Raw genomic sequence first — 17,912 nt, forward strand, 5'->3', positions numbered from 1 at the left:
GATACACTGTATTAAAATGACGTTGAGAGTTCTTGGATATACTGTTTTAAAAAGGTCATTGAGATCTCCATTAGATACACTGTACTAAAATGGCATTGAGAGCTACTCTAGATACACTGTACTAAAATGGCATTGAGAGCTACATTAGATACAATGTTCTAAAATGTCATTGAGAGCTACCTTAGATACACTGTACTAAAATGTCATTGAGAGGTACTCTAGATACACTGTACTAAAATGGCATTGAGAGCTACTCTAGATACACTGTACTAAAATGGGCATTGAGGGCTACATTAGCTACAGTGTACTAAAATGGCATTGAGAGCTACATTAGATACACTGTACTAAAATGGCATTGAGAGCTACATTAGATACACTGTAGTAAAATGGCATTGAGAGCTACTCTAGATACACTGTACTAAAATGGCATTGAGAGCTACATTATATACACTGTACTAAAATGGCATTGAGAGCTACATTAGATACACTGTACTAAAATGGCATTGAGAGCTACATTAGATACACTGTAGTAAAATGGCATTGAGAGCTACTCTAGATACACTGTACTAAAATGGCATTGAGAGCTACATTAGATACACTCTACTAAAATGTCATTGAGAGCTACCTTAGATACACTGTACTAAAATGTCATTGAGAGCTACATTAGATTCACTGTATTAAAATGGCATTGAGAGCTAAATTAGATACACTGTACTAAAATGTCATTGAGAGCTACTCTAGATACACTGTACTAAAATGGCATTGAGAGCTACATTAGATACACTGTACTAAAATGGCATTGAGAGCTACTCTAGATATACTGTACTAAAATGGCATTGAGAGCTACATTAGATACACTGTACTAAAATGGCATTGAGAGCTACATTAGATACACTGTACTAAAGTGTCATTGAGAGCTACCTTAGATACACTGTACTAAAATGTCATTGAGAGCTACCTTAGATACACTGTACTAAATGTCATTGAGAGCTACATTAGATACACTGTACTAAAATGGCATTGTTAAAATTTTGTTATTTGCTAAGTTTGTTAGATATTCAAAAATTAGAAAAAAAATTAATCAAGCTTATTTTACTGGACTTTTCCTGGTGTATTTTGGAAGATGTGTATTAAGTATGTTTTATTTTATGCTAAGCAGTGAATTACTTGATTTTCTAATTAAAATAATATTGATATTTCACTGCAGTGAAACAATAACATTATTTTTTCACTACAGGAACTACTTTTTGGGGTCAGAACATACTTACCTCCCTTTGATTTTTTTGTCAGTGAACTACTTTTAACTTATGTACACGTCATTGTCATTATTAATAATCCCTGTCTGTTATCCTTGAAACTTGTAGTTTGTTATTCTGGAAATATCAGTTAACTTTTATCACTCTGATGTGGAACTAATGCTGTGCGCAGGTACACATAGCACAGCAGAACATGTACGGTAAACAACTGACATTACCGTAAGAAATCTGCTAATTTTCTGTGTCACAAACTTTAGGTAAGCAACTTATGTGAGCATAAAATAAAAAGAATATTTGCTTGAAACGAGTGAATAACGGATACATTTCATCTCGTGGGTGAAAAACTCTAGTATTTGCACTCAGTGGCGTCACTCGGGTTGGTGTCACCCATTGCGGTAGCTCATGGTGTCACCCCCATGGTCCTCCTTCCGTAACAGACCATACAGAATCCTAGTAATGTCATTTTGGTGTCACCCCCTCTGATGGTGTCACCCGGTGCAGTCCGCACCCCCCGCATCCCCCTAGCGACGCCTCTGCTGTGCCTGCTAGTCATGTATTTAACTATGATCGGTTATCTGCTTATGAAATCCGACTAGACCGAGCAGTGTGTGATCTGTAAAATTTGCCATTTTTCATTTTGGTGTCACCCCTCTGAGATGGTGTCACCCGGTGCGGTCCGCACCCCCCGCACCCCCCTAGCGACGCCACTGTTTGCACTCGTGGCTTCGCCACTTGTGAAAATACTTAGTTTTTCATCCACTCGATGAAATATATCCGTTATTCACTCGTTTCAAGCAAATATCCTCTATATATTTGTCAGCTATAGTAAGAGACTCCATGAATTTATTCTCACTAGTACTGAATTATTAACGTTTACATACGCCTTCAAATCCCAAGTCGGATCCATTACTGAAGTGAATTCACCACCTAATATTTTGACTGGATTATTAAACTCTTCAGTTATTTCTTCCAAACTGTCCAAGAGGTCACGATCATTTAAATTAGGGCCATACCAGTTAATAAGTGGTAATCCGTTGTTTTCTATATTTTCAGTAAAGTAGACACATCTCTTTTTGTTACCTGTGTTATTTAGATTCAAAGATGTTATTGAACAATGTTCTTTTTTCCTCTTGATTTTGGCTTACGAGAGTTAAAACTACATCTGTATCCCCATTGTATCTCAACGTATTTCTCTTCCTTAGATGTAAAGCGAGTATCTTGTAGGCAGATAACACTAATTTTTGGTTCCTTTGAAAAAGTAAAGAAATCTTTTCTCTTGCAGGACATTCCCTCTGAAGATGCTGTTTTAAATATAATATACGTCGTTAGAGTTTAAACGATATGTACCTTTTTGACATAAATCGTACCCTTTTGACACACTTAGTATCTTTTTAACATACTTTGTACATCAACTGGTAAAGGAAAATTCTTGAACTCACTACTACATATCGATATGTTGAAGTATCCAGGGTTGATATCTTCCATGGAAAAAGAAAACATGAAACACAATCTTTTACATAAAGAAAAAAAAAATTGTTCCATAAAGTAGCAATAGACAGGGTGCAGTGACAGTAGATGTGAGCTTTAAATGATGAAAAAGGACAAAGCTCCAGGATCGGATAGATTTACGGCGAAATTAAAAATCTCTGTAATGGCTAAAAATATTCCATCTTGAGGTCAGTTAGCGAAACGCATGATAAGCAAGAACGTTCAGTGACTCGGAGACAATGTATTATTCTTTTTTATTCTTTTACTAGGAGACAAAACAAGACAGATTTTAGGAAACTGGTGTCCTATGACCCTTTAAATTTAGTCTATAAATTAGCATCAGTGTGTACAGCTCAGGGTACAAAACAGGTTGTTGAACAAAACAATATCAGAATCGCAGATAGGATTCATTAAAGGCAGATAGATACTTAAGTGATAACATTAGATTAATATATGATTTATTGCAATGTTAACAAATAAATATTAATGTTTCTGGTCAGTTAATTCTTTTTGTTTTTTTAAAGCACTTGAATCAGTATCATAATATCTTCTTGAAAACGTGAATAAAATGTTTTAATTCTGAGAATTCTATACAAAAATTAATGAATATATCTATAATAAATATATCTTCAGCAGTTATGCAGAACAGTTTTATGTCAGGTTTCTAGTAAGATGGCGATGCAGACAAGGAGATTCCATTTCGCCTTTCCTGTTTGTACTTTGTATAGAAGTGTCGTCAATTCTGATAAGAGGTAATACAGATAATAAAGGTATAGTTAATAATAAAGAACATAACGTTACACAGTTTGCGGTAACTTGACAGTCCCTAGAAATCTTTCTATTCTGATTATATTTTACGACATTTTTGTAAACCGTTTGCTAAATTTATTTGTCAAGGCAAAAAGAAAAGAATTAAAAAGATATATTATCATACACAACTACGACAATGGTGAACTAAATATGGTGAATTTAAAAAAACTTCATTCAAGCACTGATATGTATGTATGTATGTATGTATGTATGTATGTTTTATGTATGTATATGTGTGTGTGTGTGTGCGTGCGTGCATGCATGCATGTGCGTGCGTGCGTGCATACATATATCTATTGTAAACTTTATTAGCGGGTAGAAAGTGGTACAGTAGAAACTATTAAGATGACTCATACATATGAGATCTGATTATTGGTCTTTCCTAAATGCCTTGGAAGGGGTTAATACATCTTGTAAGGAGTGGGAACTATCAAGACAGCTTGGTACAGCATTAGAAACTATAAAGACAACTGTTTACATCAATGGAAACTATCAAAACAGAAGGGTACAGCAGTGGAAACTACCAAGACAGAAAGGTACGGGAGTGGAAACTATAAAGACAGAATGGTAAAGGAGTGGAAACTATAAAGACAGCTGGGTACATCAATGGAAACTATCAAAACAGAAGGGTATAGCAGTGGAAACTACCAAGACAGAAAGGTACGGGAGTGGAAACTATAAAGACAGAATGGTAAAGGAGTGGAAACTATAAAGACAACTGTGTACATCAATGGAAACTATCAAAACAGAAGGGTACAGCAGTGGAAAATTTCAAGACAGAAAGGTACGGGAGTGGAAACTATCAAACCAGAAGAGTACAGGAGGGAAAGGCCGTATAAAGTATTTGAGTCTAGTAGTTTTACAATCCCAATTTAAGTGAAAAACAGGCAACTCTCTATGGAATGAAGATCATGCATGGAGAAAAACATATTCTCGAATAAATTTTAAACGCTTTATCTTTGCTAGGAAATTAAATTTCTTTAACTTTCAAATTACGAAATATAATTTGTATTCATTTTTTAATAGGGGAAAAACGTTCTCCATATTACTAAAGAAAGATACGTGATACACCATAGAGGCTCATCTATATTTCTTCCACATGAAGCGAAGAAAATTTACCATGTCGGGAAGTACAATGCACCCAGCTGCAGCCACTAAAATTAGGACGGCAGCACATCCGATGCTCAGACTGCTTGTCCGGGAATCTTCTGCACTAATCTTTGTTCGGATCCATTTTGAAGTACTTCTTTTGTCTACCGTCATGTTAGCTGACGTCATGCTCCGAGTAGCATTTTCTGTTAATAATCTAGATGACGGTAACATTTCTTGACAAGGGCAGAAGCAAAGTGTCTTGAACGTCGACTGTCGTACTTCCTCCGCTATTGTTAACAACACTGCTGTTGTACCTTGTGCTACATCTGCAGATGAAGTCACTTTCGAAGCTATTGATGGTTGCTGTGATGATGTTGCTGATATTTCGGTGGTATCCCAGGAACCTAAAATAATTGTATAATATGTATTGGTTGATAATCCTCTCAAAACAAGTATCATGCGTGTTGGTCACACGCGTTTGATTCAGGGGGAAACTAATGATAACACCTTGCCAAATTAACACAAGGTAACGAACTCTCGCAGGTAACAATTTGACCCCTCTTTGACTCCAGTTCTAATTTATCCATACTGTGCTCTCATAGACTTTAAACCAGGAGATGCCAATAAAAAAAAATGGAATGAACAGCTAACGCACGAGAAACATGATACTTCGTGCAGAGTACTTAAAAAAATTATATGGCTGCGATAGAAAGATAGCGGTGGTGAGTGGGTGGGAGAATCTGCGAACATTTTGAGGGTGGGTGACCGTTTCCGCCACATTAGTTTGCAAAGGCAACACAAAACTGAAGCGTGTCTCTCGAGGTCTGTATGAATATTCGAAAACAATACTGAATTTGTGGATTTTTGAGTAGCCACTCGAATGGGGCAAGCCCTTACGGTTATAAAATGTTTTTTACTACGAGAGAGGTGGCAAGAAAAAAGTGCGTCTGTTTAATGAACGGAAAAGGAGAAGTTGTCTTTAATAAACTGATTTGATTCTGTCACGGGTTGCCTTACAGTGATTAGCTTTTGATTCTGTCGCCGCTCTTGTCACGCCTGTGACAAAACGACTGAAGTTTTGCCAGCTACATTCTGCTTCTGTGACAAAAATGTCCACACACTGTAAAAGCGACACTAATGTTCTAATGTCTGATACAGGATCACGCCAGCTGAATGTTTACTGGATGTTTACTACACGTAATTAATAATAATAATAATAATAATAATGATGATGATGATGACGATGACGATGATGATGATGATGATGATGATGTCTTTATTTACAGAGGGTAACTCAGTTAAATACAACTAATCAGGCCCTCTATAAAAAGTATGTATCTTCATGCAAATGAAGATAACTATTTATAGGTAATCACATTTACAAATATATATTAAGTACATTATGAAAGTAGGAGGATTTAACTGCATATATAAATTTTTGCTTCATCTCTCCGACAACTATGTCTTGAAAACGACTTTCAGCAGGACCTTCATGTATACATGGCAGTTAATGATCAATTTTGCTAAGATATACCTTTAGGCTATTCTGCAAAAATGTGGCATGCAGCAAAGTTTACATCAGTATTATACTTGTTACATGCACAACATTAGTTATAAAAGTAGAGAGATATTTATACACTGAAGTTATATTTACAAGACATTTTTACTTTTTTTAAATATGCCAAAAGAAAAGATGCAAAACAAGCAAGCGATACATTTGAACAGTAAGATTGCGATAAATCCACTTATTTTTTTTTTTCGAGCTTGTTAATAAGTTGGTTTAAAATGCTGCATGTACATTTTTCTGTAAAGAATTTAACTAAATCTGCAGATTGAACAGGAAGTGAGTTCCATATTTTAGCTCCTAAATAATATAAGGTTTCTTTGAATTGTTCAATGCAAAGTTTTTGGTAGTTCTAAATTGTAAAATTTGTTCTTATTGGGAGAAAACGTTTTATAGAATAAGTTACTCATGCACTGTTGAACATCTCCTTTGATACATTTAAAAACCATAACTGCTTTCAGAAAACGTATTCTCTCGTCGATTCTAAACCATTTTAATTCGGTAAACATGTCTGATGATGCAGCAATGGGGAATCCAAGAAAAATCCGAGATGCTTGTTTCTGAAGCTTGTGAATTATGTCTAGTTCGGAACTAGTACAATTTCCTCCATATTGATGAACAGTCGCAAATCTTTGCTTGTCAAAAGAATTATAGTAAAGAATTATGGAGTCCTTAATCAAGCACTTTTTTATTCTACTAAACAATGAAATCGTATATGTGAAGGACCTACAGACATTGTTTACTGGAATTTTCTAGTAAAGACTTCTGTAAATAATTATTCCTAACAGCTTCTTATCGTTTACATTTTCAACTACCTTATATTTAATGTACGGTGATATTTTTTTTAGATGTTCCCATAAGCATGTATTTTGTCTTAGATTCACTTTTTACCATCGTATTTTGTTTTGACCACTCCGCAAATAATGTAAGGTCTGAACTTTCCATTCCGGGGTATATACATCGCTACTTGATGAAGAAAATGTTGTTCTATCTGCAAGCATATCAGTATATGTATGTTGAGTACAGGGCAGAAGGTCATTGATAAATAAAAGAAAGAGAAGGGGAATCAGTACAGAGCGTTGTGGAACACCATGCCTTATATAACAGGGGAAATAGTGTACATTTCCCAGAGACTTGTTACTTCCCATCACTAAGATACGAAATAAACCAATTTTAGTATCGACATGAAATTTATAATAATGTAAGTTACTTAGGTAAATATCATGCAAAACTATATCAAAGGCGTTCTTAAAATCTATAAATATTATGCAAGTTAAACTGATATTATTAATTTCTTTCAGCCATTGATCAGTTAGTTTTGTGAGATCTGTTTCACGTGAATGCTCTTTGCAGAAACCTGACTGCTCCTTGTAGAAAATGGAAACAGTATTACAGTAGTTATAAACCTGTTTCGCTTCATGTTTTCTCAAACTTTTTTGATAAAGATGATAGTATAGAAATGGTTCTGTACTTTCCAGGATTAAATCTACACCCTTGTTGAAAAATAGGAATAATTTTAACACACTATAGTATTTGGGAAGACACCTAGGATTAATACTAAGGTTAATGAAGTAGTTAATAGACCGTACATAACTAGTGCTGATAAATGTAGGACATTAGGTCCTACTTCATCTGTACCACACAACGTATTTGTCTCGATTTTGAAAAGAGTGTAGAGAACGTCACTTTCACTCACAAAATGTTGGACAAATTTAGATCGTCAGGAACTCTTGCCCTTACAACAGGTTAAAATGGTCGTTAAGACTATGTTATAAGCATTTTGTTCACTGTCAGAACATATATACTTTTTATATTGGTGAAGAACTGGTTAAACATGTCAGCTATATATCCTGTACTGAGGAAAAAATGCTGTCATTATAACTCAACCGAGTTGGAATGGAATGTATTTTTGATGGCTTGAGCTCGTTTAGATACTGACACAAGGAACTAGGATGTTTGATTTCTTTAGTAGAAGTTGCAAAATAACATTTTCAGAATCGTTGATTGAATAGTTTACATTTGTTACAGCTTTTATAGTCTTTATTTTTATGAATGTATATCTTGTATTTCTAGTTTCCTTTATTTCAGACGTTATCCATTTGACGTGTTTTATTTTTGTTGATGCATGTTTGTTTAGAAAATTATTTATAAAAAAAATACATGACATCTCAGGAGCTGAGTCAATGTCAAACTTATGTTCAATCTTATTGAATAGCACTTGATCGAGGTAATTCCTTTTTATCAGAATGTATCATGTCCCTAGAGTATTTCTGTGTGATGACCAACAGAGAGATGTGGAGAGTGTCTGGCTATAAACGATGGATAATGGTCACTTATGGCATAAATAATCACTTTCATTTCACTAACATTTTCTGGTTTATTAGTGTATATATGGTCAATAAGTGTAGGACCATATTCAGTTCTCCTTGTTGGTTTATCAATCAGTTGGGATAAATTATATGGCTGGAAGAAATCTGACCATCTTTGAGGAGGATCTTTCAGCAGAACAGTACATCCTTTTTGGTTTCAGTTTTTAGTTTATCAACCCATCCAGAGGTGGAACTGGGGTATGTATATGCAAAACACATAAATAATGGTCTGTATTGAGAAAGTGATATTTCAATCCATATTGTTTCCATATTGCCCTTCGTCTATAGCTTAATAACTGTGCAATGTATAGCAGAATACCTACTCCATGACCATTGCTGTTCTTCCTTTCCTTTTCATAATTATCTATACTGAGAAGGTTCTTTGGAATTGTAGAATTCAAAAAGGTCTCATACAATCCCAAAATATCTACCGACCCTTTTTCATGTAACATTAACTTAATTTCAACTAGTTTAGGTATAACATAGTGAATATTTAAATGTGCTGTCCTTAAACCTTTCCTATTTAAATCAAATGTTGTATAGTTACTAGAAGTAGTTTTCTTTACATCAGTTGATCAGATATTGTCTCTTAAAACATTCACATCATTACTGGAAGAACATGTACACGTAATCCCAGTATTGTAGCTATTATTTCCAACACACCAAGATTTGCATAACCTGTAAGATATCTGAAAACCTTCAAGAGAAGGAGAGCTGCTGAGCATGAAATTGCTATATGTTTATTAATGTGTATTTCATGTGTAGTGACATAATCTGACCTGGTACAAGTCTGCATGTGTGTAGTAGAAAGTAGACATTTATAAGTAGAAAGTAGACTTATGCAAGTAGAAAGTAGACTTATAGAGTCTCTTAGATTCATTGTCATTTCAGTGTTTTTATTTTAAATGTTTGATACACTCTTTGTAGAGTATCTATTGACATTTCACAGCCTTTTCATGTCAACAAGTTGCACTATGTACGCTGATCAGATAATGCCTGAAACCTATTCACAGAATGTTTACATTAAGAAATGCACACATGTTCTAATCCAGTTTGTTCCTGGTTGTGTGTTGCATGCACTTCACTGCCTTTTACCTATCGGTATGTGAATGACTTTTGTTTTTGTCATAGTTTATTACAAACACTGCGACAAATCTGCGTTCCATCCAGACACCTCTGTGTTACATGTCTCCACTCTCCCCAGTACAGAAAATATTCTATATCACGCCTAACCCCTTTCATAAATTGTATGTATTTGGCCATATTCCTAAGGAGCAAGGTAGTACAGTGGATTCCATATCTTTGATATAATTGTTAAGTTTATTGTACCTTAATTGTCTCTGAAGAAAGTCCAGTATTGTGGAATGAAGAGCAAAGAGAAAATGAACGTTTTCACACAAAGTACTGAGGATATCATTTACTGGAGACACCCGTATATCCTTTCTTGGTGGTAGACCTAAGACGATTATTTTGCAGTCTTTAGTTTTAGACCTAATGGCATACAACAAGCTTTCATAGTCGTCTACGATGTAATTTAGAGATTGGTCATTACTGTAATTGTTGCCACCAACGAGAAGAATCACAGTATGGTATGGAGACATCCATTTTAAGTATTTTCCCCGTAATAGCATTTATTGTTGCATCTCGGTTTTTTTTTTAACATTAGTTTTATATAATTCTATTGTCCCAGCTCCTTTGATTATTGATTATTATATCAGAAGAGATCTGTCTTTGCTTATTTGTTCTGTTTTTGCCTCATGGAGGTTTCTGATGTATTGCTTGGACAATATTTCACTGTCCAGAAGAAGCTTGTTGCGTGTAGTTAGTATAACAAGACCTGTAACATCGAAATGCTTGATAATAATGATAATAATAATAATAATAATGAGGACTTTGTATAGCGCCTAATCTTTAGAAGCTCTAAGCGCTTTGCATTAGACAACACCTATAAGATAAAAAACATATAATGATATGATTACAAAAACAAACACCATGAAATTAGAAAACATTAAAAAACATTCTGAGAGTAATTAAGGTAGGAAACATTATTAGGTCTTTAATTTTGTTCTTGCAGTCGAAATAAGTGAGTTTTGAGAGCCCTCTTGAATGTGATCACTGTGTCTTTGTGTCTAAGTTCGGTGGGCAATTCATTCCACGTTGCTGGGCCCTGGCATGCAAAAGAACGCTGTCCATATGACTTTGTTTTCATAGTGGGAATGAGTATACGATTGTCAGAAGAGGAGCGTAAGTATCTTGCTGGTGTATACACATGGGTGAGGTCGGATAGGTATGTTGGACTAGAGTCTGACAGTGAAACGTAGCACAGAGAGCAAATTTTTTGTGTTTGATTCTGGATCGAATGGATAGCCAGTATAGGGTACAGAGCAGCGGGGAGGTGTACTCTGATCGTGGTACTCTAAGTATGATCCGAGCAGCTGTGTTTTGAACTTTTTGAAGTTTCTGGAGCAGATATTGAGGTGATCCAGACACAATTGAGTTACAATAGTCCAGTCTTGAAAGTACTAATAAACACACAAGTGTTTTAGTGGCATCAACTGAAAGATATTTGCGAATTGAGCTGATGCGTCTCAGCTCAAGATATGCAGCCTTGCATATGTTCATGACATGTTGGTGCAATGTGAGGTTACTGTCCAGAATGAGAAAATCTTTGTGTTGTGATCAGAATGGCCTCAGTTTTATCATCATTCATCTGCAGCTTGTAACATGTCATCCATGATTTCACATCAGAAATGCACCTCTCTACACCTTGGATGGTAGCATCAACTTCAGTTGGGTGGCTAGATTTGTATATTTGGGCGTCATCAGCGTACAATTGGTGAGACACTGGATGATGATTTATGACACTTGAGATCGACTGAGTGTATAGAATGAAGAGAACAGGTCCAAGAACAGACCCCTGTGGAACACCACAACATAGATCAACTGGGCTGGAGTGTATTCCATTTGCAGATACAATCTGTGTCCTGTTGACCAAGTAGGACTTGAACCACAGTAAGGCTGTATCATGAATGCTAAATACATGCTGGAGACGGTGAAGTAATATATCATGGTCTATTGTGTCAAATGCTGCAGACAAATCAAGGAGGGTGAGGACTGTAATCTTTCCGCTATCCAACGCAGAGAGAATGTCATTAACTACTTTTAGAAGAGTAGTTTCAGTAATGTGGCAAGGGCGATATGCAGATTGTACATTGCTAAAAAGACTGTTTGAATTTAGATGAGATACAAGCTGGGATAGAACAACCTTTTCTAAGATTTTTTATGTGAATGGGAGATTAGAAACTGGGCGGTAGTTCTTTAAATCGTTATGGTGTAGTGTTGGTTTCTTCAGCAGAGGCTTTACAATGGCAGTTTTGAAAAATTATGAGAATTCCCCGGATGAGAGAGAGGTATTAATAACATCAGTTAGTGAAGGCAATACTGTATCTAAGCACTCAAGCAGCAGTGATGTTGGAATTGGATCAAGTTCACATGACTTTGGTGCACTCTTCATCAGGATTGTACGTACGAAATATATAGAGACAGGTTCAAATGCTGCTAATGGTTGCTGCTCAAATTCTGTATCCCAAGTGTATGGTGACGACGAGTCAATTGAAACTGTGGTGTCAAGATTATCTCTAATGGTTTGTACTTTGTCACGGAAAAAAAAATTGCAGACATGTCCGGAAGGTCGATCCGCACGACACTCAGCAGTTTAGTGTTCACAGTGTGGACAATGCCCAGGAACACTTGAACGGCAACTGTGAAGTTAACCTTCTTTGAATGGGCCGCTATTATCCGCGAGCTCTGACAACAAGTTGGTATTTTCAACCTCAGCGATGTGTATGGTGACTGAGGTTTTGCTCCGGTGGTAGTTGGGTATCAGTAGGCAAAACAAGCAGTTCTTAACACATAAATAATCACTTAGGTCTTGCGTCGTTGGTGCTAGACAGAAAATATAATGCGGGCGAGTTGGTCTTACCAAAATCACATTCTTGCTTGCAGACTCTTACGAATCACACAGGGTTTGTGGTGTAGTATGTCCCGCCTTTCCGCTCTCCTGGTGCATATAATTACTGCATTATGTTTTTTGAATGCGGAAATTTCCTCTTTAGACTGACCAGTCTAGGTACTGATGTTGTATTCTTCTCCTGCACTCCGTTTTACGAATTGCATCATTAGATTTTTTTGCCTGATCCTCGTTACCTTACCGTTTAAGGTTGCCACAACGGTCGGTACCAGCTGAACCCACTCCGAGTTTGTTCTACAGTCGCGCTCTGGAAAAGCAACATTTTCTAATCGTTTTGGTGCCCATCCAGACGTTTCACCAGAGTACGATTGTAATGATCGACAATGCTATGTGCACGATGGCAAGTCATACATAGCGAAGAGTTGCCACATTATGCCTATAAACTTTCTTAGGCAACGGTTGCTGTGTTTGCACTTGTTTTGACACTTGTGCTGACATTCTTGTCGCTCTGACATCAATGTTGGTTCCGATCCCCACGGCGGTAGCTTGTTGTGGCCGCTATAGGCGCCATTATTGAACCATGTCAGATGAAATCAAATAAATACCTCAGTCTTGCTTTCAGCGTCTCCGATGATATCCATGTATTTTTGAAGAAGTTCGATGCGTTCACGAACGGTCTTATCTTCCCACACGAAAGAAGAACTGCTTGTTGACGTTAAAGGCTTTTGATCAATATAGTCTTGAGCCGAGCATGAGCACTTGCGTTTGTGCGTCCAAGATCTCCCACAGATCCAAAGGAATTCTTTCACTGAGTCGCTGAACGCCAGCACAAGTGAATCCCTGTGACCATTGCCTATCCATTTTCTCTACTATATCTATGTCGCGAATCGAGGTAAACTTTCGAGTGATCATTTCGTCTGTGAAAAACCGTCTGTCTTTGGAACGTTATGTAATGGGCAGTGGTATAGTAATACTTCATGTCGGACTTGTCGTTGGGGATCTGTTTGTTGCGCAAATTAGCGTTTTTGTCTACATTAAATTCATTGCAGAATCTCTCGTATGCGACTATGTCGATGCCATTGTGCAAAGCGTACCAACCTCCCTGGAACCTAAGCGGACAACGCATATGTTGTATAATCTTTTCAACTTGGTTGTAAACGTGAAACCAGTAAAAGCTTCGGGCCATTGTCGGCTACTGCTTTCTCAACATCGCAATGTTACGCGCCAGATCATGAATCTAACGGAGTTCAGACAGAATTACAATTCGCAATCTGCCATGCCGTAATTGCGTTTTTCGAATTGTATCTTCGGATTTGGACGTCGAAAGCACGGTCCGGACGATGATATCGGTAAACTAGGTTCTGAACAAAACGACGTCTTATACAAAAGTGTCGAAGATGACCCGCAGATCCTTGATTTCCGGTCTCTTCTCATCACTAAATGCGCCGCCTACGATGCATTTTGCTTGGTATCGAACAAAAAAAAACTTTGCCAATATAGCCATTGTTACCTTAGCCGGTTCTGACTATGAATATTGTCCTAGCTATATCTCTAGATAGGTCGGTCGTGCTCAGCAGGGAATCCAAAAAGGTCCCCCACACACATATTACGCGGACAATGTCAAATCTCAAACAGTCGGTGAAGGTACAATATTTCGATGGCTGTAGGCAAAACCCGCTGTGCCCTGAGCAAAACACCAACCAGCCAGAAAGTCAACGTAGGAGTACCAGATGAGTACCACAATCTCCCCATTATAATGAGGTTAATGTGGGCTTCAGTTCCGGGAATGACTGAGGGATGGATCACACTTACGGACCACGAATTTCAATTTCATCATGTGAAGCATGCACCCGTTCTTGGATAAGAAAGCCAATAAAAGCTATACGGTTCAGGCAAGCACACGGCAACTAATCCTCAAACCTTAACGTCCCGCGTCTCTACATTCATCTCAACCAGATTATCTTTACGGTAAACATCAGGGATAGAGAACAGAACACAATCTTACAGGCGTTTCATCTGGAGAATAAGTCATTATCTTTGGATTGCCGCGTTGGGGCAGTCTTTGCGAAGGCAGTATTTCGGAGTTTTGATACGCGTCATTGATGATAAATGCATGCAGGTCAAGTTGCATGAATACATGCTAGCCCTTGAAATTATAGATGAGTGTTTAAAAGTTCTGACACCACCACACAATGAGTCTGTCGACTGGTCTTGGCTTATTCTTTAGGTGACAGGTTAGAGTTGAATAGCTGCAGAAGAGCTCCTCCTCCAACCAATAAAACATTCATATCACGTTCCTAAAAGAGGAATTCTTTGCTATGCCCAAAGCCCCAACACCGGCATGATATTTGTCGCAAAATGATCACTGAAGATAAAACCTCGATGAGGGCAAAAGGCAAACAGTGGTGATCCCACTACAGGAAGTACCGGCGTGCAGTAAATATGGTAGATTGGGTTGACATCAAATAGACAGTTATGTTTCTGGGCACAGGTGTGTGTGTGTGTGTGTGTGTGTGATAGATGCAGTCCGAACCACCTGGGGTAAAGGCAGAAGGAAAGAAACAAAAAGATTTTTTAAAGACCCACGACGATACTCGAGCTATGGCAAAGGTAGGACTGGCACAATAATGGATCGCACGTCTGGAACGTTAAAAGACAATACGGTTTCAGATGATGAGTTCAAGCTGATCTTCGACAAATACGACAAGTGCGTAAACCTGAAAAGCCATATCCGGGAGGCAAGATCAGAAGACGCGCGCAGCCGTCACAATTGATGATGCAGAAATAAAAGAGCTAATCGTCTGTGAAAGGGCGGCAGCACTCGAGGAGTTCATGAACGTCTTAACTTGCCCCTCAGTAAAGAATCAACCTAAAAAAAATATAAAAAAATATAAAAAAAATCCGTGAACTCTTATTCTGATGCCTGTTTTCTTTTTCTTTCTGGTACCTAGAGACCTTCATTTTCCAGTTTCTCTAAGACCCCCATCCCCCCAAAACAATCCATCCCACTCACAGTTTGGGCCGTGGTACCTTCTACTCCGTTGGTACATTGTTTTCTTTTGTCTTCCTGTTGGCGTCAAACTTGGCAATTCCACTTCCTCTATATCAACACACGGCTGCTCCACACATACCATAAACTCTTGCTTCTGCCTCACGCTAAATGATCCAATCAGCTAATTTATCTCCCCAACCCTTGCTATGCTTGCTTGCATAATTCACCTTGCTACATCGTCATCTTTCCTGCGTATTTGCTCAGAGTCTAAACCGAACTTATATTGGTTTCTAAGTTATATCTGAAACTAGCATGGATATAGATCCCTGGGGCAAGACCGAAGCCGGTGAGGGGAAAGAGGAGACCGTCTCTTGCGTCTCAAGGTAGTCTTCCTTTGACGATGTTCTTGTCAAAGCTAGAAATCGTCTTTTCTGAGCAAATTATCGTCCACATACAGTTTGAACTTGGCCCGACCGCGCATATACTTAATTTCGTCGTTCCTCTGTTCTACTGCCTAGTAGTTAAAGCGTTTCCATCAGATGCGTGAGGTCATGGGTTCGATCCCGGGCCGAGTCATACCAAAGACTTATAAAAATGGCACTAACAGCTGCCTCGCTTGGCGCTCAGCATTAAGATGTTAGTGTTAGGACTGGTCGGCCTGGTGGCAGGATAATATGACTGGGTGGGACATCATGCTACATGTGTCCGGTATGATACCCAAGTGCTAGACATCACTATAAGCTGCCACACAGCAGACATAATAGCGATATGACTGAAAAAATTGTTAAAGCTACGTTAAAATCCAAATCACACACACACACACACACACACACACATCTGTTCTACTAGGAAGTATAATTATACTTTATCGGAGAAGCAATAAATGAACCCTTGACGTCAGAAGCCTGTGTGTTCCTAGCAATCAGTGGGACGGACCGACATTCGTTTACATGTTTAAAATGTATCAATCATCCAAAAAAACATCCGGCTGTCAGATACTAGAATATTCGTGTGGATTTTACAGTGTGTGGACTGTTTTCTCTCAGAAACAGAATGTGGCTGGCAAAAGTTTCGGTTATTTTGTTACAGGCGTGACATGAAAGCTAACGGGTGACTGTAAATGTGGACAGAGATTGAAAATAATCTCTGCGAGTTAAATCCTGTTTTCATGAATCTGACACACGTTTAATTGCCACCTCTCCCGGAGTTAAAACACTCTATATATGTAATAGCTGGCGCTTACGCCACTAACGGTGCTGCTAAAGAGATGAACATTGTTTTCGAACATGTCTACAGACCTCGAGAGATACGCCTAACTATTACGTGGTCTCTTCGCCACCCTGCTCTCCGTTCGCTGCTGCTCCAAGCATGACAGGTTCTAGTAACTCGTATATCCTTAGACTGGTATGTACGGAATAAAATATTAAAAAAACGTACATATATATATTGGTATTATAATATACTTTTCTGTTCTATGAGCCTATCATTTAATTTAGTGTCAATCGATAAATAAACTTTCTATATAGCTAATTGCAGTTGCACGTGGAACACGCAATACACCTACATATATCTGCGTGTTGCGTAAAATAAGCAAATAACACTAACGTAAACATGGAGAAAGAGAACAATCCTGCAACTGAAAAAAGAACATACTGTAAAATACGTTTAAGGTACTCTTTGATTGATAACATGACCTACTTGAATAAAGTTTACGGATGTGATTATCTTTCACATCCACCAAATTTGAGTTGGTTTCATCATTTTAAAGACGGTTTCGGATCCATGGAAGAAAACCTATGTTCTGGAAGACCATTATCTACTACTGGTGAACCGGAAGTGGCTGCTGGGAAGCTCAAGATGCTAGATACACTTTAAAAGATATTTCTTTTGTCACTGCATTTATTCATCACCTGGTTTTATTATATTGAGGAATCATGTGAAGTTGAAAACGGTTTGTGCAAGATGGATACTGCATTTTTGACGGCTGATCAAAATCAGACTCGGCATGAAATCGCCAAACGAGCTACTCGCCAGACGTGAAAAAGTTGAACAAAGATGTTTTAAATGAGATTGTCACAGATGATAAAACATAGACACAAAAAAAACATTAAATGATTCGATGATAATAGTGACAAAGTGTAGATGTGCTAAAGAGGGGGTACTTGAAAGATCTCGCTGACTTACTAATAAAGAACACTTGCTGAGCTCACTAATGTTCAAAGCTTTGTAAATATTCTAAAAATGTTAATTATGTAGTTTGCTCACTTGGGTACATTTTCTCAGTGACTGAAAACTGTCAATAACAATTGCCTATAGTGTGCATCAGGTTTGCATTGTGATAAAAGAAAGTCACACACACACACACACACAC

The 17,912-nt window shown here is 37.6% G+C and overlaps 1 protein-coding gene across 1 annotated transcript in view; it reads right to left on the reverse strand.

The window, feature by feature from the left end:
* Nucleotides 1–2,981: 2,981 nt before the first annotated feature.
* Nucleotides 2,982–17,912, reverse strand: part of LOC149804459 (uncharacterized) — a 39,741-nt gene continuing 24,810 nt past the window's right edge. Inside the window, exon 4 of the mRNA XM_089932692.1 lies at nucleotides 2,982–5,050. Within this exon, the coding sequence (XP_089788818.1) occupies nucleotides 4,635–5,050 (416 nt within the window). The 3' untranslated portion in view covers nucleotides 2,982–4,634. The remainder of the gene's footprint in view (nucleotides 5,051–17,912) is intronic.

This window comes from Sinohyriopsis cumingii, chromosome 2 (genome assembly GCF_028554795.1).
Source record: "Sinohyriopsis cumingii isolate HCF-2022 chromosome 2, ASM2855479v2, whole genome shotgun sequence".
Taxonomy (NCBI): Eukaryota; Metazoa; Mollusca; class Bivalvia; order Unionida; family Unionidae; genus Sinohyriopsis; species Sinohyriopsis cumingii.